Genomic DNA, 24,222 nt, shown 5'->3' on the forward strand with positions numbered 1-24,222 from the left:
CAACATATTAGAATGCTGAATGATGCTGAAAATTTAGCTTAAATATAGTAAAAAAAAAAAATAGTATTTCGGATCAAATAAATGCAGGCTTGGTGAGCAGAATAGAATTCTTTAAAAAACAATAATCTGGTAGTGTACAAGAATTGCATGACAAATCAAAATTCAATCAATATGAATGAGCATTTAAAAAAACATTTCCTACAATATACTAGTTTTTTTTTTCTAACTATACTAACGTTATGTTATATTTTTTTAAAACGTCACCTGTTCCATGTAGTTTTAAAAGTATTAAAAGAATTTAATTAAAATGAGGTAAACTGAAATGTATAATAGCTCATTTCTTTGAGAAATTAACGTTAGAGACTGGGTTATTTCAGATTACAAATCAAACTTAATTAATTTATTTATTTAAACCTTATTTGTTCGTTTGAACGGTTTGAGCACTTATAGATCCATCTTCCACAAAATGAGCAAGTGTTATCAACATGTTTGGAAACAAACAAGGTAATAAAACTAATCTAAATCGCTAATGTATGGTGACGTACTTCCGGTGACGTATTTGTTGTGAAGAAGAGTCAAAGGTGGGAGCGTCAGGCGGATCGGCACGTCAAGTTTTCTTATTAAATCGACACATTATTAGCTTTGCCTTTTTGGAGAAACAACAACAAACTGTATGAAACCAACGAAAACTTTTGATAAGTTGAAATAGAACTTCGTGGTGGCAAAATGGAGGCCGTTCCCAAGATGCCGATGATTTGGCTGGAGCTGAAGGAAGCGGGAGAGTTTCAGTTCAGTGCCACTGTCAGACAGGTGAGACGTTCCGCAGTCGATTAGTCCAGCCTCTTAGACAACAACGATCAGCTCTAGAGAAGACCATTTCTGTTGTGTAACGTTACTACATTTGAGCTCTGGGACTTTTAAAGTTGGTAATATGTGTGTTGTGATTTTAGGAAGTGTTTCTGTACATGTTTACAGAAGTATGCGTCAAATATATTAATTTGTTTATTTTACGAATGGTTAACAGGATGGACATGGATTTGAACAACTATAAAGTGATTACCAGTTAAGATAGTATTCTCAAGAAAACATGTTTGGTTTTAAACATGGTCGTTAAAGTAATAAAGAAACGTCTGGAATATTGTGCAATAACTACGTTTGACGTGTTCATAAAGTCTTCAATATGATTTACATGTTGAAAGAGGCAATCTTCTCAGTACAAGTACTGCATAACAGGAAAGACTCAAATCTGTATTGTCATTTTGTGCAAGGAGCTGCCATTTTTAACAAATTGCTTTAAATGTATTACTGACAGATCGTTAGGAAATTGATATTTCCTCCTGGTCTTTGTGGTTGTAAGCATATGGCTTGTGAAACCTGACCATTTGAAAGCCAAATGACCTCCCTCACATTTGCTAGCCTTATTTTTACACATTTGCATTGAGCCAACACTAGTAGGTGACCAGAGGGGTGTTCCATAAAACAAATTTACCAAATAAGCCAGGCTTATTTTAGTTAGTCTGACTTATTGTCATTTGATTTGGCTCAAAATAAGTCAGACTAACTGAAATAAGCCTGGCTTATTTGGTAAACTTGTTTTATGGAACACCCCCCTGATGGTGATGTTTCATACTTTATATGATAATAAGAAAAAGATGACAGCATGCTTTCCCTCTCTTTTGTCCCAGTTCATTCAAGTAAACTATGGCGAGAACCCTGAGAACTACAGCGAGGCACTGAAGAAGCTGGAGCATCTTAGACAGGTTGGTTAGTGGTCAGTGGAATTGTGGGAAATGTAGTTGCATACTGGTCTATGGTTGCAATAAAGATTGCAATTAAAAATCTCTCTCATTTTCAGAGTGTGGTAAACATCCCGAGGGATTTTGAGGGTTGCAACACTCTTCGAAAATACTGTGGTCAGCTGCACTTTCTGCAGAGTCGTGTTCCCATGGCAAACGGCCAGGAGGCTGCAGTTCCTGTGACATGGTAAAGTGTTGCAGTCGGTGCTCACTTTGATTTTTGTCCATACTAGTATCCGTTAATATGCGATATGTCTGGTGGTCATGTCATGATAGCTTTTCTGCTTTCTTTCTGCTTGCAGGATTGATGCCTTTTCAGGGAGGAATATCACACATGAGGATATTAATTATGAACAGGCTTGTGTACTGTTTAACCTGGGTGAGTTAAATGCAATCAAAGCATTTGCTCAGATATGCTTTACTCTAAATTTGTTCTGCATATTAAAGGATTAGTTCGCTTTTTCAAAGTAAAAATGTCCTGGTAATTTACTCACCCCTGTCATCCAAGACGTCTTTTTTTTTTTGAGGAAAACATTCCAAAATTTTTCTCCATATAGTGGACCTCAATGGAAGCCAACGGGTCGAAGGTCCAAATTGCCGTTTTAATGCAGCTTCAAAGGGCTCTACGCGATCCCAGCTGAGGAATAAGGTCATTTCCTAAAGAAAAAAATAATGTTAATTTATGTACTTTTTAATCACAAATTTGGACCTTCAACATGTTGGCCATCATTGAAGTGCACTACATGGAGAAAAAATCCTGGAACAATCCTCAAAAATCTAAAAAATTTATTTTCGACTGAAGAAAGAAAGACATGAACATCTTGGATGTGAACTTTTAACTTATCATCAATCTCTCTAATGCATTTTAGGGGCATTGCACTCACTGCTGGGAGCTATGGATAACCGCCTATCTGAGGAGGTAAACATGCACATTTACACCTCCACCTTTGCAATTAGGAAATTCACACGCAGATAAATTATAGAAAGATAAATACCAACATGTTTATGTTAAATGCAGACTAAAATATATATTTCCGAAAATGGCGAATGGAATAAATGTATCCATAACAAATATATGAAGTGAATCCAGTTTTAGTAATTTGATCTACATCAAAGATCTAGTCATTTGTTTTTGTTTTAAAATTAAATAAATAAGCAGACTTTGTATGTACAAAATGTAGAATTGGTCACTCAAGTTTTAACTCGTGTATGTTTATTGAAGGAAGAAGAATAGCCTTTGTGATTTTTGTAAACCTCCCTGGACTATAAAACAGTTTATATATTATATATTAGTATGTCCTGCTTTAAATAATAGAAAACATTTTTACTCAAAGATAATTTATGGACATTTTCAATAAAATGTTAGAAAGTTTATCAAATATTAATTAAATTATTGTATATATTGTTAAAATATTGCAAATAATTAATTGAAGTGTTTTAAATATTATTACTGAGTTCAGCCATGAATTTGGCCTATAATGGTAATGTTGCATAAAATATTTGATAAATAAATACAGTTGAGGTCAAAAGTTTGCATACACCTTGAAAAATCTACAAAATGTTAATTATTTTACTAAAATAAGAGACATCATATAAAATGCAAGTTATTTTTAATTTCGTACTGACCTGAATAAGATATTTCACAAAAAATATGTTTATGTTAGACGTTAGGGGGTGAAAACTTCACAGGGTAAATTTAATTTATCTTCTCTTCTGGGAAACATGTAAGTACACCAAAAAAAAAACAGCTGTGGATCACGTAGGATCAAGAATCAAGTGTATGTAATCTTTTGAACAAGGTCATTTTTATAAATTCAATTATTATTTTCTCATGTGAACTATATGTAAATGTTTATGTGAAATGTCTTATTCAGGTCAGTACTAAATAAAAAAAAAATTATAACATGCATTTTGTATGATCCCTCTTATTTTGCTAACATAATTATCATTTTGCAGATTCTGCAAGGTGTTATGTATTCCTTTGACCCCAACTGTAAATTAGCAATTAGGAAACAATGAGAAAAATTAGTTATTGAAATTTCTCATGCTAACCTTTTGCTCTTTCTTTTTGCTTTCATGTTGTTATGTTAAGGGGATGAAAGTGTCCTGTACGCATTTCCAGTGTTCTGCCGGGGCTTTTGCTCACCTCAGAGACCACTTTAATCACAGCTACAGCTCTGACATGAGCAGCCAAGCTCTCTCAATCAACATCAACCTCATGCTGGTAAACACAAAGTCTACCACACAGATGCTTTTTTTTAAATTCCTGCCTCTATAACCTTTATATATATTTCTCTTTGAAGGCACAGGCACAGGAGTGTCTCCTGGAGAAAACTCTACTTGACAACAGAAAGAGTCATTTAATAGCAAAGATTTGTGCTCAGGTGAGAAGTTATGTTCATTTGCTCATCTTTTAAGATCACAGCAGGTCTTTGATATACAGAGCTCTTGTCACTCACATGCCACTATCAACACTAATGTCAAGTCTGATTGCAGGTGTGTAATTATTACAAGGATTGTCTGAGGGTGTTGGATAATTCTGAAAGTGTGCCAGGAAGGATTCAGAAAGAGTGGAGAAAGCTTGTCATGATGAAGATCAGCTACTTCAGTGCCATCACTAATGTGAGACCCCTGTACTCACCATGCATTATGTCAATATATGTCAATGCATTCTATTAACTTGATCATTTTCATAAACCACACGTTATTTTAATTTCATTAGTTACACATGGGAAAGCAGGCAGAGGAGCAGCAGAAACATGGAGAAGCGGTAAGTATATGCTTGTGTGTGTGTTTTTTTTCCCATTGTTTTCATTGTCTGATATGTGACTTTATACAAGCATTACTTGGCAGGGCTCGACATTAACGCTTGTCCGGGACACGTGGATTTTGTCAATGGGCAAGTGAAGGAGAATTTTACTTGTCCGATCGGACAAGTAACCTGATTAAAACATCAATAATTAGCGTAGCACCGAAACGTTGGTGAGAATGATTCTGATTGTATTACTTACAGTGTAAACGGTGACTGAAAACGGACAGTATCAAGTATCAAGCTCGTGGAGCCTATCTGAATCAAGGACATTTTAAAACTAATAGGCGTAACAGCATACACAAGGAAACAAACATACTGCGGTCAAAGACTATAGAATACCAAAGACATGTCACTCGTGTAGTTTTGAATGGGGAACAATGAAACGGTCATCATGGCCGCGAAGCTCCGCCTTCTTAGTGAAAGAGCCAATCGTTGATCAGTAAAGTCAGCGCGTCACTGCATCTGCCGAAGTCCCGGTTGCTATAGAAACAGCCGGCGCGACGTGCGTTCAGTACTGCGCATGCGCACTGGTTCATCTAGCCGGAAAAATAAGCGTTTTTTTAACGCTATTCAAGCACAAGGAACTATATTTATGAGGCAGTTCTTGTTGGATTTCTTTGGAGATTTCAAATATGAAATTTAATCGTAAGTTTGGCGAACAGTTTTGGAGAATTTGATGTTTCCCCATTCAAAGAGATAGGAGCTGCACTTTGATGCCCGAGAGGCGTTTCAAAGATGGCCGCCGAGTGACATGTCTTAAAAGGACTTTGACTGCGGTAGAAAATAAAGATAAATATTGTATAACATATTATATAGGTAAGTACTATTACGATTGCAAACGTGACATTGATTTTATACAACAGTAGTTCAATAAACTAGTAGTTAATATTAACTGACTTACATTTTATACACATCACTGACCATTTTTGTTAACGAAATAGTTATAAGTAGTTAAAGACACAGCAGAACAGTCGCGAATCTGAGAAACACACAGCGGTGTTTCAATACTGAATGATTTAGTATTTAATTTAATGAATGGGGTGAGTCAGTGAACGAACTGGTTGAATCCATGACTCCCTCATTAAGACAGTGACTTACTGCCACCTATTGGTGGTTCGGTTTCATATTTAAAAGCATTGCATTTTTTCAACATTTTAGATTTATATGTTTAAAAAAGTACATTAATCTTATAACATTATTTATGTATTTGAAATTTTACTGTGTAAATGCATTTTTTGGAACCTCTTATCTTCATTAATCAGTCTAAGTAAATACATTTGAATAGCATTTTCGATGCAGGCTGGGTTTTTCCTATGCAGTGGAAAGATGGAGTTTGTTGATACTGATTTAATCTGAATGGTAACCATACAGAGTCTAGTTATTCTAATTGAATCTATTGATAAAATTTCAGAATTTAATGTAAATGATGACACATTTAGTAAGGTTAGGAAAATAAAGTTAAAAAGTGTCCTAGAAATCAATTTAAAGGTGCCATAGAATGGAAAACTGAATTTACCTTGGCATGGTTAAATAATAACAGTTTAGTACATGGACATGACTTACCATGAGTCTCAAACACCATCGTTTCCTCCATATATAAATCTAGTATTTGCAAAAGACCACCGAGAAATAGGTCAATTCCAAAATAACACCGACTGTTACGAAACTTTCCCGAGATCGTTAATAGTTACGCCTCCAACATTCGCATCACCCAATCATCGGTAACGTCAGCACATCAGTAAAACAAGGCAAGTCACTGAAGGGACACGGTTAGCTTAATGCTAGCGCTAGCCTGTTACATTGCAATACATAGGATTTCACTTACCACATAAACAGAGAGATGACTGCGCTGATGATGGTGAATGATGGAGAAATAACTGCGTTGATGATGGCGAATGATTTACAGATCTTGAGAATCACTGAGGAGCAGCTCTACTTGTGTGGTAGGAAGCACTCCCTCTGCGTTGTAACTTTACACAGAGCACATGCGATCACAGTAATCACACTAAAATATCCGTGATTCAAAACGGCAGATTCAACAAACCTCATATTAAAAGCGGCTAGAGCTCCTAATTAAAAATATATTTTTATCCATGTGCAAGCTATTGAGCTCTGTGAAACAGCCAATCAGAGCGGAGCTCATTAATATTCATGAAGCTTCCAAATATCAGAGCATTTCATTCTAGGGGCAAATCCTAGGTTGTAAATGGACCTGTAAAACCATTTCTGGAGATTTTTTGCCCTTTCCTATGCCATATACCTTCTATGTTAATATCAGAGAACAATTTAAAATATTCTCTCAATGCATTCTATGGCACCTTTAAGGCAAATATCACAAATATTCTGATTAAAGTAAGACCTTATAGAGCAGTGATGAGACTATTGCTTCAGAATAGATTAATTTACGGCAAAAAAGCCTCTTTTTTTGCCTCGGACAAGTAAATTTTTTACTCGGACAAGTAAATGTCTGATTTACTTGTCCAAAGGACAAGCACATGTCAAAGCTTAATGTCAAGCCCTGCTTGGTGTACCTTTAAAAAGAGGTCTTCAACGTCATCTCTGTGGAATATGAGTGTAATATCATCTGATGACAGTGTGAGGCTGCCTGTTGTTTCTCCACAGGTTGCTTACTTTCAGTCCTCCTTGGACAAACTTAATGAGGCAATTAAGCAGAGCAAGGTAAAGATTCTCAAACACATGCACACAGATACACACAAGTTATTTTTTATTTTTTTAAGCACATTTACGTTTACTCAATGACCTTTTCAGAGCCAACCGGAATCTGTACAGGATGCTTTGAAATTCACAATGGATGTGATCGGTGGAAAGTAAGACTTTGAATGTATTATTATTTTTATTTTAATATTTTTTTTTATTATTGTTATGCATTTTCATTTGAAGAATTTAATACCCAGTTCACAAACAAATCTTGTTTAAAAAAATTTAAAGGTATGGTGTATTGTGTAGACACTCAACAACAAGAAAGCAGGAGAAAAGTGTGTGTGAATACTTTTCACTGTACTTTTTGTCTGTTTCAGATATAACTCAGCTAAGAAAGACAATGACTTCATTTACCATGAGTCTATACCTGGTCTGGACACATTGGCTGCAGTAAAAGGTATGCTTTCATGTCCCTTTTACTTACTATTATAACAAATTGCAATACATTTAAAATTCACTTTGTTCATGTTTTGTTCATGTTTGCTTCTCATGATGTCTGCCACGCAGGTGCATCATTGGTGAAACCCCTGCCTGTCAGTCTTACCGATCAAAGTGTAACTGGTCCTGACCTCTTTTCTAAACTTGTCCCGATGGCAACTCATGAGGCCTCGTCCCTTTACAGGTCAGCTTGTGCAGTAACACAGTTCATAACATGCTTTACTTAAATGTTTCTTAAAATGTGAAATCGTTATTTCTTTTTCTTTCTCTTTCTTAGTGAGGAGAAGGCAAAGTTACTTAGAGACATTGTGGCTAAAATAGAGGATAAAAACCAAATCCTTGAGTAAGTTACTTAAAAATAAATACTGATCTAAAAAAAAAAATTCTGTCATCATTTACTCACTTTTAAAAAAGTCATCCTGGTTTGCAGGAATAATGAGCAAGTAATGAGTAATTTCCTGTTTTTGGGGAATTGACCTTTAAGCAAACCTACTCTGTGTATCTATAGGCTTGAGCAGTGGCTGAAGTATTTTCCTCTTTTCTCTCCTTTTCTGTGCAGGAAATTTATGGAGTCTCTTAGCAGTGACTCTGTGTATAAAATAGACATGTTTAAATCTCTGCCTGACGCTCTGTTGGAGAAATGTGCATTTCTTAGTGTACGACCAGACACTGTCAAGAACCTTGTTCAGGCCATGCAAGGTGAGAGCAGACTCACACAAACTTAAAATTAGTACAAAAACAAAAATGTGTAAGATAAATGTGCAATGTGTCATTTTTATTTTATTTTTAATCAATCAGTTTAACATTAAAACAAGAATTCTATGATTTGTATTTAAAATGTTGTGTATAGGTGACCCTAGACCACAAAACCAGTCTTAAGTAGCACGGGTATATTTGTAGCAATAGCCAAAGGTACATTGTATGGGTCAAAATCATTTTTTGACCCATACAATATTAAAATGCTAAAATCATTAGTATATTAAGTAAAGCTCATGTTCCATGAAGATAGCTAGATTTGATGACATCCATTTATGCGTCTTGCAGCGCTATCTAATGTTTACACTGATGTGGGTTCATCTCTGGACGAGGTTCGTAGTGCCCTTGAGGAAGATGAGGCTGGGGAGAAGAGTTTGATGGAGGTAGTGGGGCAGAAGGGATTGCCAACAAGGCCTGCAGTCTTTCAGGATATTCAAAAAGAGCTGAAGAAATATGAGGCTGCTCATCAGACAGCCAGCGACTCCAACACTGAGCTCCACAGAGCCATGAACCAGCACATACCAAACCTACGTCTGTTACAGGGATCTATTGAGGAACTCAGAAAGAGCCTGCCCCAGCCAGAACTCAGTCAAGGTAAAAAGTTTTATTTTTTATTTTTTTTATACCTTATAGGGAAAATTAATTACCCTCATGTCTTTCCAAACCTGTAAGACCTTCGTTCTTCTTTAGAACACAAATTAAGATATTTTTGATGAAATCTGAGAGCTTTCTTACGGGTTTGGAACAACATGAGGGTGAGTACTTCATGACATAATGTTAATTTTTGGGTGAACTATCACTTTATGCATGCGTGTATGCATTCAGGAGAAGAAAAGATAAATAGAAGTAATCTCTTGTGACTTTATTTAAAAGTGATTCTTTCCTTTCCTCAAAGATGAAATGTCATCCCTGCAAAAAATGAAGACTATTCTGGGCAAAGTGGATGAAATGCGAAAGCAGAGGATCTCATTGGAGAGCCAGCTTCGTGACCTAATTCATAAAGATGATATCACTGGAGTCCTTGTAACCACAGATCGTGCTGAGATGAAGGTTAATGATCAACTGAAACTGTTTTAAATGAATCGACGGCAAAACAAAAACAGTACAAATTACCAGTCAACAATTTAAGAGTCTTATCTCTTTCCTTCTGTCTTTTGTTTCAGACATTGTTTGCAGAGCAATTGAAGAAATATGATCAGCTAAAGGGATATATAGAACAGAACTTGGTTGCCCAGGATAACATCCTGAAAGCCCTAACAGAAGCCAATGTACAGTACGCCCCTGTCCGCAAGACACTCACGCTTAAAGAACAAGAGTAAGTGTCTATGTATTTTAATTGTCAAAAGACTCAGGTTTCAAATAGTATCCGTTCAAATAGTATCAAGTCTGTTTTTGTGGCATTGCATGTAATCATCTTACTTTGTCCTGAAGATGGAACACCACTGTGCAGGCCCTGATTGCCTCATTCGAGGCATATGAGGACTTGATGAAGAAGGCTGAGGAGGGCAAAGACTTCTACCAGGATCTGGACAAGAAGACCTCCACCCTGTTGGACAAAACAAAGTCCTATTGCCAAATCAGAGAAGGCGAACGAGTTACCCTGCTGGAAAAGTAAGTTGTCTCAGGTTGAAGGATATGATATTATGGGTGGATTTTATAGGTGGCATCTGTTTGGATTGAATCTGCAATAGAGCTTCAACAAACGATTATTTTAAAAATAGATTCATCTAATGTTTATTCGAACAATTAATCGACTACTTGATCTATTTCATGAAGTGCTGTATAATATAGACAGGGATGTAACAATATCAAAATCTCACAATACGTGCAGTAAAAACACACTTAATGAAGGGATTAACAGATGCAAAAGCATAATGGCCCAAAACACAACTTTAAAAGATCTTTTATAGTAGAATATTAAAAAATCTACACTTTTTGGCCGGAAGACTTATATCGTTTCATACCGTCATCTGACCATGATAATATCAAGACAGTTTTGCTATCACGATACCACAATATTGATAAGATTGTTACATCTTTAAAGGTCCCATATTGTCAAAATCAAAATTTCCTGGCTTTTTTCATGATAACTGAGGTCTAGGGACTATGTAACTACCATATGAGTTTCAAAACAGTCAATCCACAGTAAACTGCACACAGCCTGCTTAAAGTAGCTGTTCCTTTTCACGAGCCGCTGTGACTTCCGATCTACTCAGTCACCGCCTTCAGTCACCACCCCGAGCACCAACCACCGTCCCACCCTCCTTTTGTCAAACCCCAAAAACATCCCATCCATTCCATTGCTAAGCAACAACAACACGGAAACAAGTTGAGAAAACCCTGTTCAGTTGATAGATGTCGAAACTACATCATTGCACAGGCTTCAGAACAACATTAATGTAAAAGACCAGTGGCACGTCAGCTTCAGCCTCTTTCACACAGCGATTCCGGAAAATACACGGATAATGTGTCCCATGATTTGTTCCGGAGTTGTTTAATTTGGTTCATTCACAGTTGTTTTCCGGAATCTGTGTGTGCTTTACACACAACCCATAAAGACATGTGACAGTTGGATGTGAGATGTAATGCGACGCGTACATTTCACTAAAATTAAACTAACCTGATGAACAATCTGTGCTTCTGTGCTGATAGTGAGGAGCTCCTGATCGCTGCTTCATTCCACTTTGCACATATTTTTTCGTCGTGAAGAGTCGCAAGGTAACGCGAATCATCACTACAACACTGCCTTTATGGTTCTGGATTTTGTTCACACAGCGCTCATTCCCGTAATTTTCCGGAATCAGCGTGCATTGTGAAAGGGGCTTTACTATAGCAACAGTTACGTAGCTACTGCATTCGGTGTTTGAAAAAGGAAAAACATTAATGATCATTCTGAAATATCCTGTTGAATATCAGCAGGCTAGGTTCTCTCTATGGCTGTGGGCTAGGCTACGGCATACATGACCGTAGTTACTTGTGGTTGGCCTGGCTGTGCGTCACTCAGAAAACTACAGGCCAATCAGAAGAGAGGCTCATTAATATTAATTAATTGGTCCAAAATCGACCTGTTCTTGACAGATCTCCTAAAAAAAGAGCTGTAAAAATATATTGAGATGGATTTTGGCACTTACACCGCAAATATATTTTCTTAAGGACATCAACAACTAAAATAAACCTCCAGAAATGTGTACAATATGGGACCTTTAATAATAAATAATGTGACCTGATGTGACTGGACTACCACAGAAGGTATTCCATGTCAAAGTCTATCCATTCACCACATGTTTGTCTGATGTACTATCTGCAGGGAGATTGGAAAAGGTCCGCCTCCTAGACCTACCGCCCAAAAACCTGTGGTTGGCCAGAAAGTTGTTGGTCATAGATCCGGCCAGTCCAGTCTTGAATATGTAGGTCCTTCTGTTGCTTCTTTTGAAGATCTCCCACGAGAACTACGAAGCCTCCCTCCAAATGTGAATTTGCCCCGAGGGCCAGTACTTTCCAATCCTGTTCCTCATGGTGGACCCCCTGTTAGCTGGCCACATGGGGCAAGCCCTTTTCCACCAACTCAATTTCCAAACCCGCAGTTTCCCACTACAGATCCAAAACTCAGGCAACAGTTGGCCCACCATCTCCCACAGGCACCTTATGGCCAGCCCCCTGGGCTGCCACCACAGCAGTTCCAGGTAAGACCAGCTGGAGGCATCACACCTGCCTATCATCAGGTTAATCAGTCAACCACACCACAGGTTCCTGCTCAAGGGTACAATCCAGCTCTCTGGCAGCAACCTCACGGTGGGCCTATTGCTGTTACAGGGGGTTATTCTGTCCCTCCACAAATGGGACAGATTCCACAAAATTCCATTAGGCCTGGTTTACCAGGACAACCACAAGTATCCTTGGCTAACTCTTTTGGGCAGCAGATGCCAACTGGCATGCCTCAGTCTTCCTCTGCCCAGCAGATCACACAGGGAACACCATGCCAAAGCTTTACTAACCAGCCTAGACAAACCGTCCTTTCAACTACACCAAGAAGTGCATTTCCTGGGCAAATTCTTCCTCCCTTTCCACCAGGACAAGTCCAGCCTCCAATGCCAGGCCAAGCACACCAACAGTCTGGCCTCCCCTCAGGTTACCGACCAGCATTACTTCCACAAACCCAACCCCAGTTTGGTCCACCAGGCCAACTGACAGTGTCCCATCCTCAGGGTGCCCTCATTCCAGGGCAAGCTCAAGTGCAGCCTCAGTCCACTCAGTTCCACCCTGGACAGCTTCCACAAAGCAGGCCTCAGTCTAATATAGGCTATGCCACCACACCTTTTCCATCTTCACAACCACAACAAATTCCTGCACCCCACCAAGTACATTCAGGGTCTCAAATGTTTCCACAGGCACCCTTGAGCCAAAATTCCCAAGTTCCTTTTGGTCCTCGTCCACTTGGTCAACCAGGAGCTGTACCACCACAAAGCAATGTCTATTCATTTGCACCAACACACATGGGCCAACAGACCATTCCATCTCAATTTAACACCATGTTTAATGGACCAGTGGGACAACCCATGTACATTCCTGGTCAAAGCCAAAACTCATCACCAGGACAAGCAGTTGCTCCAGTGATGGACAATCCAGTTCCACCTTCACTTGGCAGCACCCTCATACCAACTCCATTACCTGTTCAGTTCTCAACCACGTCAAATGCGGCACCAACTGGTTCCACTACAATTTTGGATTCCCTCCAGAACAAGGTGGATAATCTCAGCATTCAGTCTTAAACTGATTCCCATGCAAACAACTGTGCATATGCAGTCAGTGGTAGTCAGGATATCATGCAGAACACAATCAAAAACATTGAGAGTCAACAGGTTGCCGAAAAAAAGATCATCTTGGTGATTTGAATCCTTCATGGTCACAACACAAGATCTGATGCCTAAACACACACTAATACTTGCCTTTTCTAATAAGCCATTACTAACACAAAATTGCACTGTACTCTCTCTACCTGTAATTACAAACTATGACTTAGCAAATGTACTACAAGCAAATAGAAAACTGCTTTTGCACTGTGATTCTATGCAAACCTCTAATATTGTGTCTCCAGTTTCACTCTGTTTCTATTTCTAAATAGCACTTTAGTTTGCACTGCAATGAGAATGATGACAAATGGTGATGGTTGTTTCACGTTAGGATGTATTATCCACTGTTTTTAATACAAAAGCTGTTCTAGTTCTTATAATTTTGTGAAGTATAAACAAAGCTTTCTTTTAGCTCAATATACACCATAACAAATTAAACTAGTTGCAACTTCAAAATGTGTTTTTGATAGTTTTTGCATACTTTGGTAGTGTGTGGGATTTTTTTTTTTCTTCAGTCACAAAAAAATAGTTTTTTTAGGAAAACATTCCAGGATTTTTCTCCATATATAGTGTTTTCACAATGCGTCATCAGTTGGCCATAATGGCGGCACTGAACGTGAACAATGCCAGTGGACCGAATGAAACTTGCATATTTTCCTGGTTATTGCTGCTGAAAACTATGAATTATTGTCTTGTTTTGGGCTGTACTAATCACACCGGGAAAAAACATTTGGAGTACTATAGACTGCCAAATGTTAAAACAAATCAAGGAGAAGAGTGCAAAAGACTGTCTGAGGAACAAAGACATTTGTGGTTGGCCAAACTAAACCAGGATTTCCAGGGAAAGAATCTTGACAGCATTCATGTTTGATCTTAGCATTTCTAGTCAGGTAAGTGAAATATTAGTATCTACTGCTTGTATGCATTTTTTTCACCTATCAACTTTAGTTTGTCAAAATATTGCCTTTCCTGCTTCCTTCTTTATAAGATTTAGCAACTTCCATGCGTCTTTTCCATGATTTAGACAACATAAATGAACAGAACAACGCATTCAGTACTACATTAACCATGCAAGCCATGCTGTTGTTTACATCCGCGTATCGCTGATATGGCAGCGCATCCGGGTAACTGACTAAATCGTAATGTTAAGTGCAAACCCTCAGTGGACATAAATGGTAAAGGGCTCTACATAAACATATTAGAGGAATAGGGTCTTATCTAGCAAAACAATCAATCATTTTATATAAATTTTTTTTAAATGCTGGTCTTGCACAAGCTCTGCAATGTATACAGCTTCACGCATTTTGTAATCCCATTAGAAAGGTTACACGTGGTTAATTCTTCATCTGTGTACTTAAAGGATAACTATTGACAAAATGCAACCTGGGCTTTTTTTTTTTTTTTTTTTTTTTTTTTTACTGTAAACGAGACAAACATGTATCTAAAAGCATAATTGCGACAAACGAGCCGTTTTTGAGATTGACCGTGATTTCGTTTTGTGGTCAATGGCCGGTGAATGGGAGTAAATTTGAGCGCATCAAAATCGATATTTTTACGACACTAAGAAGGCTCGACACACCATGAAACTTTGCTTGAAGTATCGCCTGGGTCTCTATGAACTCCAGCATTGAGAACATTGTTTGTGTACACAGAGTTTACTAAAAAGAAAGTTTTTGAACAACTCACTTTCACTGTTTGAGTTTCCGCTCGCGGCTGTCTTGCCAGTCAAGAAGTGTCGATCTCCGATTGCGAGGATGGATAGCTCCTAAAGCATATTTCCATATAAATGCACGGCTAATTCATTGTTTTGTCGAAAGTGAAAAACAATATTAACCTTCTAGTTGTAAAAAGAGCCTCATATAAGCCTAATATTCCATCCTATGGAGTCCATTCATTCGCATTCGGAGATCGACACTTCTTGACTGGCAAGACGGCTGCGAGCGGAAACCCAAACAGTGTAAGTGAGTTGTTCAAAACCTTTCTTTTTAGTAAACTGTGTACACAATGTTCTCAATGCTCGAGTTCATGTGTAGAGACCCAGGCGATACTTCGAGCAAAGTTTCATGGTGTGTCAAGCCTTCTTAGTGTTGTAAAAATATCGATTTTGATGCGCTCAAATTTATGCCCCTAGTATTCCCCTTCACCAGCCATTGACCACAAAATGAAATCACGGTCAATCTCAAAAACGGCTCGTTTGTCGTAATTATGCTTTTAGATATAAGTTTGTCTCGTTTACAGTAAAAAAAAAAAAAAAACAGCCCAGGTTGCATTTTGGTAATAGTCATCCTTTAAGTTTAAAAAGGTCCCAAATAGCACATGTCCTATGTCTGCAAGATGTTTGTTAAAGGTCACTTGATCTGGAAAGCATCTGTTGTGTACAAACGTCTGGCAGACGTCTGTAAGATGTCAGTTTTACATACATTCTAAATCATAAACATCTTAAAGACATCTAATAGACATCTATTTGACATCTGACGTGTTGCAGATGAGCAAACTGCGTCTTGCAGATGTACATGCAGATGTCAAATAGACATCTCCGAGATGTACGTGTGATATCAGGGGTAGCATAGGGTGAAAAACTCTGTCTAATTTTCTCCTCCAACTTTAAAATTGTCCGACGTGGTTGTTTTACCCTTTTTTTTTTTTTTTGTAAAGGGCATTTTACTTTCTTTGCATTTTCGCTTTGTAAACACTGGGTCTGTATTTCCGCTCACATCACGGGTGACCTCTCCTGACTATGTAATGGATAAAGTTGTAGTCCCCAAGTCACACCATTGTTGTTTTTAGGCTCCTTGTGAAAGGTGGCTGAGGCTGTCTTCAAGATAAGATTGTGCAAGTTGTGTGGTATGTATCTCTCTTTATACTGCATTCAAAATATAATCAAGATAACAGATAGCGTTTCATACAATAAATATGCTGTTGTGTGCTAATGTCCCCTTGTTAAATACGCCACTTCCCTAATATGGCCATATGATGGCAGTGTCTGCTTATGTTCTGAGGGTTGTCTGTTAGGAGTGTGTTATGTGTCCTTCTTTCTGCATGGGCTACTGGAGCTGTCTAGATTAAATCAATATGCTTCATTTGCTTCAGGCACAAAGAACCACAGAATTACTACACGTACATCCTGCAGTAAATGTCTGTAAATAATAAAACAGGGATGGTCATATTGAGTCAGGACTTTTGGGGAGATATTTTTTCTCTCTCTCTCTTTCAAACTGTATTCATAAACGGGTCATAGAGAGGATGATTAGGATAAGAGGTCACAAAGTGCACACTATGCGTAATGGGTAGTGACTGGAATCTAGTATTGAACACAGTATTGATGCATCTCATTGCATGTAAACATGAAAATAGCACAATACGTGTTTGTTGCTAGTTAGAAATGTTTTTGTCTTAGTAGTGAGCTCGAGAGCCCTTTACTCTTCTGAGACGGCGTTTTATTTTAGCAGTCTGTGCACGCCATCCCTTGCTTTTGACTTGCTTTGATGGAGTGAACGCTGGGAGAGCAACTGACCCAGTTTTTCTTTGTAAGATGGTTTTGGCTTGAGCAGAATAACACACTCTTAGCACAAGTGTTTTGTAGGACTTGCTTCAAGAACATGGTATTAGTTGAGATTATCTGCATACATCCGTCAGTTATTACGCGCACACTGCACGTGTAAGACATCTCTGAACTTAACAAATATTGGTACGTTTTTTTTTTTTTTTTACACTTTAGGATACCTTTTAAAAATGTGTAAGTGCGTGTTTCTTTCTGAGCCTAAATCCTAAGAGATTTTTCTCAGAATTTTCCAAAACATTGCTCTCCCAAAAACTTTTTCTCACTTAATTTTTTTCTCTACCCAAAAATATTTTCTTTCTCTGCAAATTGTTTTTCCAATTTTTTTCAAGATGCAACACAAGATTTAGCATGCCACACATGGTTCTATTTTAATAAGCATGAAATCTATTTTTTTTAGTGATTGGGCTATCGAAACATCTCTTTTGTCCAGCAAAGCAGTTTGTATCCCTTTGGAGAATGTCTTTATTTTATTTATTAATTTTTGAGAAAGAACAAATTCTTAGGATGTAGGCTCAATGTGGAACTAATAGTGTTTTTCATGTTGCAATTGAGGGCTTGGTTTTTGCCTTTTGTCTGTGGGTCCTTTTGAGGGGAAAAAATCAAAGACACATTTATTTTTTTTGTTCTTAGTAGGGGTCAACCGATTATCCATGCCAATATTAAGCATTTTATGGTTATCGATATTGGTCATCATCAAAACCGATTAATAAAATAAAATACATTAAAATAATTTAAAGAAAGTTTTTTGTCAGAGCCCTTGTTATTCTTAATTAAGGGCCAAGCACCAAAGGTGCAGAGGCACCTATTGTATCCGCTGGCGTTCCTATTCCTCTTCTTCCATTTCTTCTTCTGCTCTTGAGTCTATGGCCATAAAACCTATAGAACTGTTTGTGGGAAAGTTGTATAACTTGGCACACAGATAGAGGACAGTCTTATCATTAAACAGCAAGTTTGGATTTTCTAACTCAAACTCTGTAGCGCCACCGCTTGTCCAAGGTTGCAGTCACGTTTATGCTAATAACTTTTGAACCATACAGTCTAGTAGGAAAGCTCTTTTCCCTCGGAATCCTTGACTCATGCAGAGTCGAATAAGTCAAACACCAAGATTTTTCATTGGTAAGGTCAAGTTTTTTTTCACTATTTTTAATAGTTCAAAAAACCTAGTTTCAGACGGTTTGTCTGATTTTCACCACAATTGGCTCAGATCATCTTTAGACCGTACTGCCAAAAAAGTATGGAATTTAAGTTGATTTGTCAAACCATGAACCAGTTTGACGAGCTCCCAAAAATGGATGTGGGGCTATATCTGCGCAACGGTTTGGCATAATGAGACCTCCCATTATGCACTTGGTGTGCATGACCTGAGGCCCCACATAAAATGGCTATTTTGCTTATAACTTCTAAATGGTTTGGCCAAAAATCACAAGAGCAGCATGATGAGTCCAACCATATCCAGTCGAACCATACCATTTTTCCCATGTCAGCCATTTTGGATGTCGGCCATTTTAAATTTTGTCATAAAATTATATATTTTACAAATGCATTGGTGTATCATTACAAAACTCTGTCTTCAGCACCATGCCCTGACAATACTCAAAGTTTGGGAGCAGCCCCACCTTGTGGCGAAAAGTTATAAAGAAATTTCCAAAAATGCTAATAACATTTGAATAAATTGGGCGATTTAAAATGAAACTGGTCTCAATATGTTCTTTTGGACATGCCGAGAGCATACATACCAATTTTGCCACAGTCAGCCAAACTTCCTGTCTGCCATTTTATGTTGAAAACCCACTTTTTTGAACTCCTCCTAGACTGTTGGTCCAATTTTTCACCAAATTTGACTTTGAAAGTTATGGATTTCGTGTTAATAGGAAATGGTTATTGTTTAATGCATCAGCGAATTTGCATAAAAAATAGCAAGCTGCGTCTGAGTCTGTATCTCTGCAAAGCTAAACAAATTGGCACCAAACTTTTTATGTGCCATTGTCACCACACACATATACAATTTGGTAACAGCGCCACCTATTTGTCAAAACTAATAAACCATTAATTAACCATTAGTAATTACATTTTCATAAACGCTTGCAACTTTTCATTACGTTAGCGTATTGTAGTCAGACTCCCAAAATATTCCTTGGGTCATGCTGAGAACATAGATACCAATTTTGCTATTGTCTGTCAAACTTCCTGTCTGCCATTTTGATTTATGTTTATAACCTGCTTTTTCAAACTCCTCATCGACCATTGTTCCGATTTTCACCAAGAGTCAGATTATCTTTAGACTATGCAGACAAAAAGTTATGGATTTCTTGTTGATTGACAAAACCATTTTTGTATAGCAAAACAACAAAATGGAGACGTAATGCCAGACTGCATCTGAGGTTGTATCTCTGCAAAGCTTTGACATATTGAAACCAAACTTTGTGTGTGCCATTGCCATTGCCACTTCACACAGAACACAACACATCGATTCGATAACAGCTCCACCAATTGGTCAAAAGTTTTAATCCATTAAATCATATTACTAGTGGTTGTATTTGTGTAATTTTTAGTCATTTTGCCTAAAATAATTCCAAAATACTTCAGCTGCTCATCATTGCAGTTTTTCTGATGCTCCATGCCATGCTTATCTCATCATTCCCATCATGCCTCAGTTGTGCTTTGCCCCTTAATTGCTGCTTGCAGCTATATTTTTGACATTAATTGTAATTTTTTTACACCAGACATATATATTGATTCAAAATATCGGTCTATTTGATCTGTATTAATCGGTATCGGCAATGTTCCTAAACACATATCGATTGACCCCTAGAAGTTAGGCTTAGGAAAAACTTGGATTTTTTTTTCTTCACATAGCAGTTCAAAATCTTCCTTGAAAAAAAAATGGCAACCTCAATTTCTTTCTTTTTTGCCTTTTCAAAAACATTTGAAATTTTTGTCCAAGAAACCAATAATAAACAGTGTCAGATCTAAACAATTCTAAAATTCTTTATTCTTAGTCAAAGTATTAATCTAACATTAAAAACAAAAAGCACCTTGTTAATAATAATAGTTATCAAGTTGTTTGTTTGCCCTGAATGTTTACAGGTTCCATCATTTCTGTGAATGCATGTGTATGAATATGAATGTGCTGTTTGACAAAATACAACATAAAACATGGCACCATAACACATCTAACTATCTAAATTAAGTGTTTCAACTTCTTATTCTCCTTCCATTATACTCCTGTTGCACAACAATGCTACTTCATCTCACCATTTATCATCTACTAACCTTTGTTGTGCTGCTGTGTGATTTGTTTCAAGTCAAAGCCAATGCTTTTAAATTGTGTCCCAATTCAAGTCTTGTTCATCCAAAAGACTCTCAGTACCAATCAATGTCTCGTAAATTTGTCACGAGCAAGTTGCACGTGGTATAAATTTGCCATGTCTTTAGTTGTACATCAGTCAGTGTTGAAATCTTGCGCTTGTGTTAAGGTGTGTAGGCCGTGCCCAGGTGAGGGCTGGATGAACCGGACAGCACTCCCGGCAGGGAACGCGTGCTAATGGGGCTGTAGCTGGGTTCGGAGCTGCGTCTGGGGCAGAGCTGGGACAGAGGCCTCCCCTGTACAGATCTGCCTGGAGGCCGGCGCAGCACAGGGGACTTTTTAGGGGATTTGGGGAGCTTGTAGAGAAAGACGTTGTAGTGCAGTGGGGGGCTTGTCTCGGGGAGCATTGTCGCATCTTTGGGAAGGAGCAACTCTAAGTCGATGGTCACACCACCCTGTACACATACACACATACAAAGGCACAGGTACGAGTACACAAGCATAACACAAACAGGAATCAAAAAAAGCATATATAGCACAGACAAACACATGGTAAACCAATACATAAATAAAAAGCAAGAAAATATAAAGAATTTCACAAATAAAATGCATAAATGGTTAATAACTCCCTCATGGCGCTAAAATTAAAGTCAGAGTGAATAGAGGAAACAATTAGGTCATTGTTTTGTGAGTGTTATTGAGTGACTTAAGTGTTCACACCAACCTGGCACAAACTATGAGCGGTGAATGAGGCAGACACAAGGAAGTAATCAGCTTGCAGGAATTGATCTCGTATTATCAAGCTGAAGTAAACAAAGGATTTTACTTAACTTGCGCTCAGTTTTACAGTTGAGGTCAAAAGTTTACATACACCTTGCAGAATCTGCAAAATGTTAGTTATTTTATCAAAATAGGAGGGATCATACAAAATGCATGTTACTTTTTTTTTTAGTACTGACCTGAATAAGATATTTCACATAAAAGATGTTTACATATAGTCCACAAGAAAAAAATAATAGCTGAATATATAAATGACCCTGTTTAAATGTTTACATACACTTGATTCTTAATACTGTGTTGTTACCTGAATGATCCACAGCTGTTTTTTTGTTTTATTTAGTGATGAGTCCCTTGTTTGTTCTGAACAGTTAAACTGCCAGCTGTTCTTCGGAAAAGTCCTTCAGGTTCCACAAATGATTTGGTTTTTCAGCATTTTTGTGTATTTGAACCCTTTCCAATAATGACTATGATTTTGACATACATCTTTTCACACTGTGGACAACTGAGGGACTCATATGCAACTATTACAGAAGGTTCAAACGTTCACTGATGCTTCAGAAGGAAACGCGATGCATTCAGAGCTGGGAGGTGAAAACTTTTTGAATTTTTGAAAAAAAAATTTAACTAATTTTTAATTTTTCTGAAGAACAATGGGCAGTTTAATTGTTCAGGACAAACAAGGGATGAACAACTATAACTAAACAAAAACAAAAAAAAAAAAAACAGCTGCGGATCATTGAGGTGACAACACAGTAATAAAAATCAAGCGTATGTAAACTTTTGAACAGGGTGCTTTTTATTAATTTTACAATTATTTTATCTTCTGTACTATATGTAAACGTCTTTTATGTGAAATACCTTATTCAGGTCAGTACCAAAAAGAAAAAAAAAAAACATTTTATATGATCCCTCTTATTTTGGTAAAATAATTAACGTTTTGCAGTGCAATGTGTATGTAAACTTTTGACCTCAACTGTAAGTAGAGAGGTGGTTAATCTTTTTAAGACCTTTTGTGGCTCATTTCCAAGAGTCAAATTTACTAGACCGAGTGCCCGCTAGTTTCTATCTAGTCTGCTCATAATTGCTATGCAAACATCTGCCATTAGTCACCCAATTAAATTTAAATGTCTTATTGTTGTATCATTAATTAAAATCTTAAGCAAATTAGATTCAAAAGCTCAGTTTCTGCCCTTCGGATAAACTTCAGGAAAGCAGTTTTTCAAACTTCAGGTGGGAAAAACTTTGGTACTTGGTACTCCAGAACGAAAATGAAAAATCCTGATACTCATCCCCATGTCCAAGATGTTCATGTCTTATTTTTTCGGTTGTGAAAAAAATGAAGGCTTTTGAGGAAAACATTCCAAGATTTTTCTCCATAGACCTTTTTCCTGAGTAAACGATGAGCGCCGCCATTACGTATTCTAACGTCAGATTGAATGCTTTTCTGTTCCGGTTTCCATAGGAACCCATTCAAATAGCGTCCATCTGTTTTTAATGTAGCTAACGTCCGCTGCTTCGTGTCATCTACACACTCATTAAAGTGAGGCACTGACAAATGACGGTCATTGCGACATTGCCAAGTGATGGCGCTATGGAGCCATGTGCTTTTTAAAAACATTTTAATAGGTTTAACATTAGTTTATTAGCTCGGAATATACCCTAATTTGACTAGAAACAATGCAGACCGGAATTGCAAAGCATTCTTTCAGTTAAGAGCCGGACTTACTTCCGTGTTCAGGAAAAAGGTCTATAGTGGGCTTCAGTGGTGGCCAATAGGTTGAAGGTCCAAATTGCAGTTTCAATGCAGCTTCAAAAGGGCTCTACATGATCCCAGGCAAGGAATAAAGGTCTTATCTAGCAAAACAATTGGTCATTTTCTTTAAAAGATTAAGATTTCTATACTTTTTAACCACAAATGCTTATCTTTACGCATTACGTAATCGCTTTGGAAAGAACTAACATGTGGTTAGTTCTTTGTCTGTGTACTTTGGTTCAAAAAGGTAGCGAAAAACTCCATCTCATTTTCTCCAACTTTAAAATTGTCTGACGTTGTTTTACCTTTTTTGTAAAGGGTGTTTGACTTTTTTTTTGCACGTTTGTTTTGTAAACACTGGGTCCTCGTGCTGGATTACGTATTACGTTAAGTCGAGCTAGTGCAAGATGAGCATTTGTGGTTAAAAAGTATATAAAACTGTATTTTTCTTAGAAAATGACAGATTGTTTCACTAGATAAGACCCTTATTCCTCTTCTGGGATCGTATAGAGCACTTTGAAGCTGTACTGAAACTGCAATTTGGATCTTCAGCCTATTGGTTCCCACTGAGGTCCACTATCTGGATAAAAATCCTGGAATGGTTTTTCTCGAAAATTTCTTTTTGACTGAAAAAAGACAGACATGAACATCAAATTATCAGGAAATTTTCATTCTGAAAGTGAGCTAATACTTTAATCTCATTTTCATTTTTTTCAACTGTTTAAAATTAATTTAGCTGATTTTTCAGCAACACTTCAGTGTCACATGATCCTTCAGAAATGATTCTAATTTGCTGAGTCACTGCTCAAGAAACATTTAATTTTATCATCACAGCTGAAAACAGTGCTGTATATATTATAGTAACAATTTTTGATGAATACTCATGATTAGAAAGTTCAAAAGTTTTGTGTAACAAATGTAAAATTGTGACCAATTTAATGCATCCCTGCTGAATAGTACATTCCAAAAATAAAACTTAAAAAGACAGACCACATTTTTGAATATTATTAAATATCATCTAAATCTGAACATTTTGTACAAATATACACAATTCTAAAAACATGAATAAAATTCATTTTGGAAAGAGGAAAATCGCTACTTATAAACAGTGACATGTTTTAAATGTTCTTGCTGATGATAAACATGGATTTGTTAATTCTCTTTGCCAACTCACAACCAGATTGGACAGCAAATGAAAAAATGATTCATGTTTCGTCTGAATTATACAAACCCAAATATGTAAAGCCAGGCTATAGTCTTACAATAAAGCATTGATATGAGGGTGAAATGTCCAGTGTGGTTAACAGTACCTGAGGAACGCTAAAGCCATGCACAGATGCAAGCAAGAGAGTGAGGAGGAGCAGTGAAAGAGTGAAAAGGAGTCAAAACAGGAGCAGAGGAGTTCAGGAATACACTGCCACTCGATTGTGTACTGGTAAAATGTTTT

The 24,222-nt window shown here is 37.3% G+C and overlaps 2 protein-coding genes across 4 annotated transcripts in view; one reads left to right on the forward strand and one right to left on the reverse strand.

Annotated features, from left to right (window-relative positions):
• Positions 1-579: 579 nt before the first annotated feature.
• On the forward strand, positions 580-13,829 carry ptpn23b (protein tyrosine phosphatase, non-receptor type 23, b). The gene is made up of 20 exons (XM_073821637.1): positions 580-810; positions 1,686-1,760; positions 1,856-1,983; positions 2,099-2,175; positions 2,666-2,715; positions 3,889-4,020; positions 4,100-4,180; positions 4,293-4,418; positions 4,519-4,566; positions 7,231-7,287; positions 7,378-7,436; positions 7,647-7,726; positions 7,837-7,951; positions 8,045-8,110; positions 8,327-8,466; positions 8,812-9,117; positions 9,419-9,573; positions 9,687-9,838; positions 9,955-10,134; positions 11,831-13,829. Exons 1-20 carry the CDS (start codon positions 727-729, stop codon positions 13,290-13,292), a joined length of 3,573 nt encoding a protein of 1,190 aa, XP_073677738.1. The 5' UTR covers positions 580-726; the 3' UTR covers positions 13,293-13,829.
• A 6,076-nt stretch (positions 13,830-19,905) lies between these two features.
• The window catches only part of cspg5b (chondroitin sulfate proteoglycan 5b), a 33,664-nt gene continuing 29,347 nt past the window's right edge, over positions 19,906-24,222 (reverse strand). For all 3 annotated transcript variants that reach the window (XM_073821739.1, XM_073821738.1, XM_073821737.1), the window contains one exon: positions 19,906-20,697. In XM_073821739.1, the coding sequence (XP_073677840.1) occupies positions 20,407-20,697 (291 nt within the window). In that variant the 3' untranslated portion in view covers positions 19,906-20,406. The remainder of the gene's footprint in view (positions 20,698-24,222) is intronic.

This window comes from Garra rufa, chromosome 17 (genome assembly GCF_049309525.1).
Source record: "Garra rufa chromosome 17, GarRuf1.0, whole genome shotgun sequence".
Lineage (NCBI taxonomy): Eukaryota > Metazoa > Chordata > Actinopteri > Cypriniformes > Cyprinidae > Garra > Garra rufa.

What these genes read in the sequence shown, in the direction of transcription:
- ptpn23b (XM_073821637.1), top strand. Translation starts at nt 727, where the DNA reads ATGGAGGCCGTTCCCAAGATGCCGATGATTTGGCTGGAGCTGAAGGAA. An exon ending in TCAACATCAACCTCATGCTG is followed by an intron (nt 4,021 to 4,099) that starts GTAAACACAAAG and finishes TTCTCTTTGAAG; the next exon opens with GCACAGGCACAGGAGTGTCT. An exon ending in ACTTCAGTGCCATCACTAAT is followed by an intron (nt 4,419 to 4,518) that starts GTGAGACCCCTG and finishes TAATTTCATTAG; the next exon opens with TTACACATGGGAAAGCAGGC.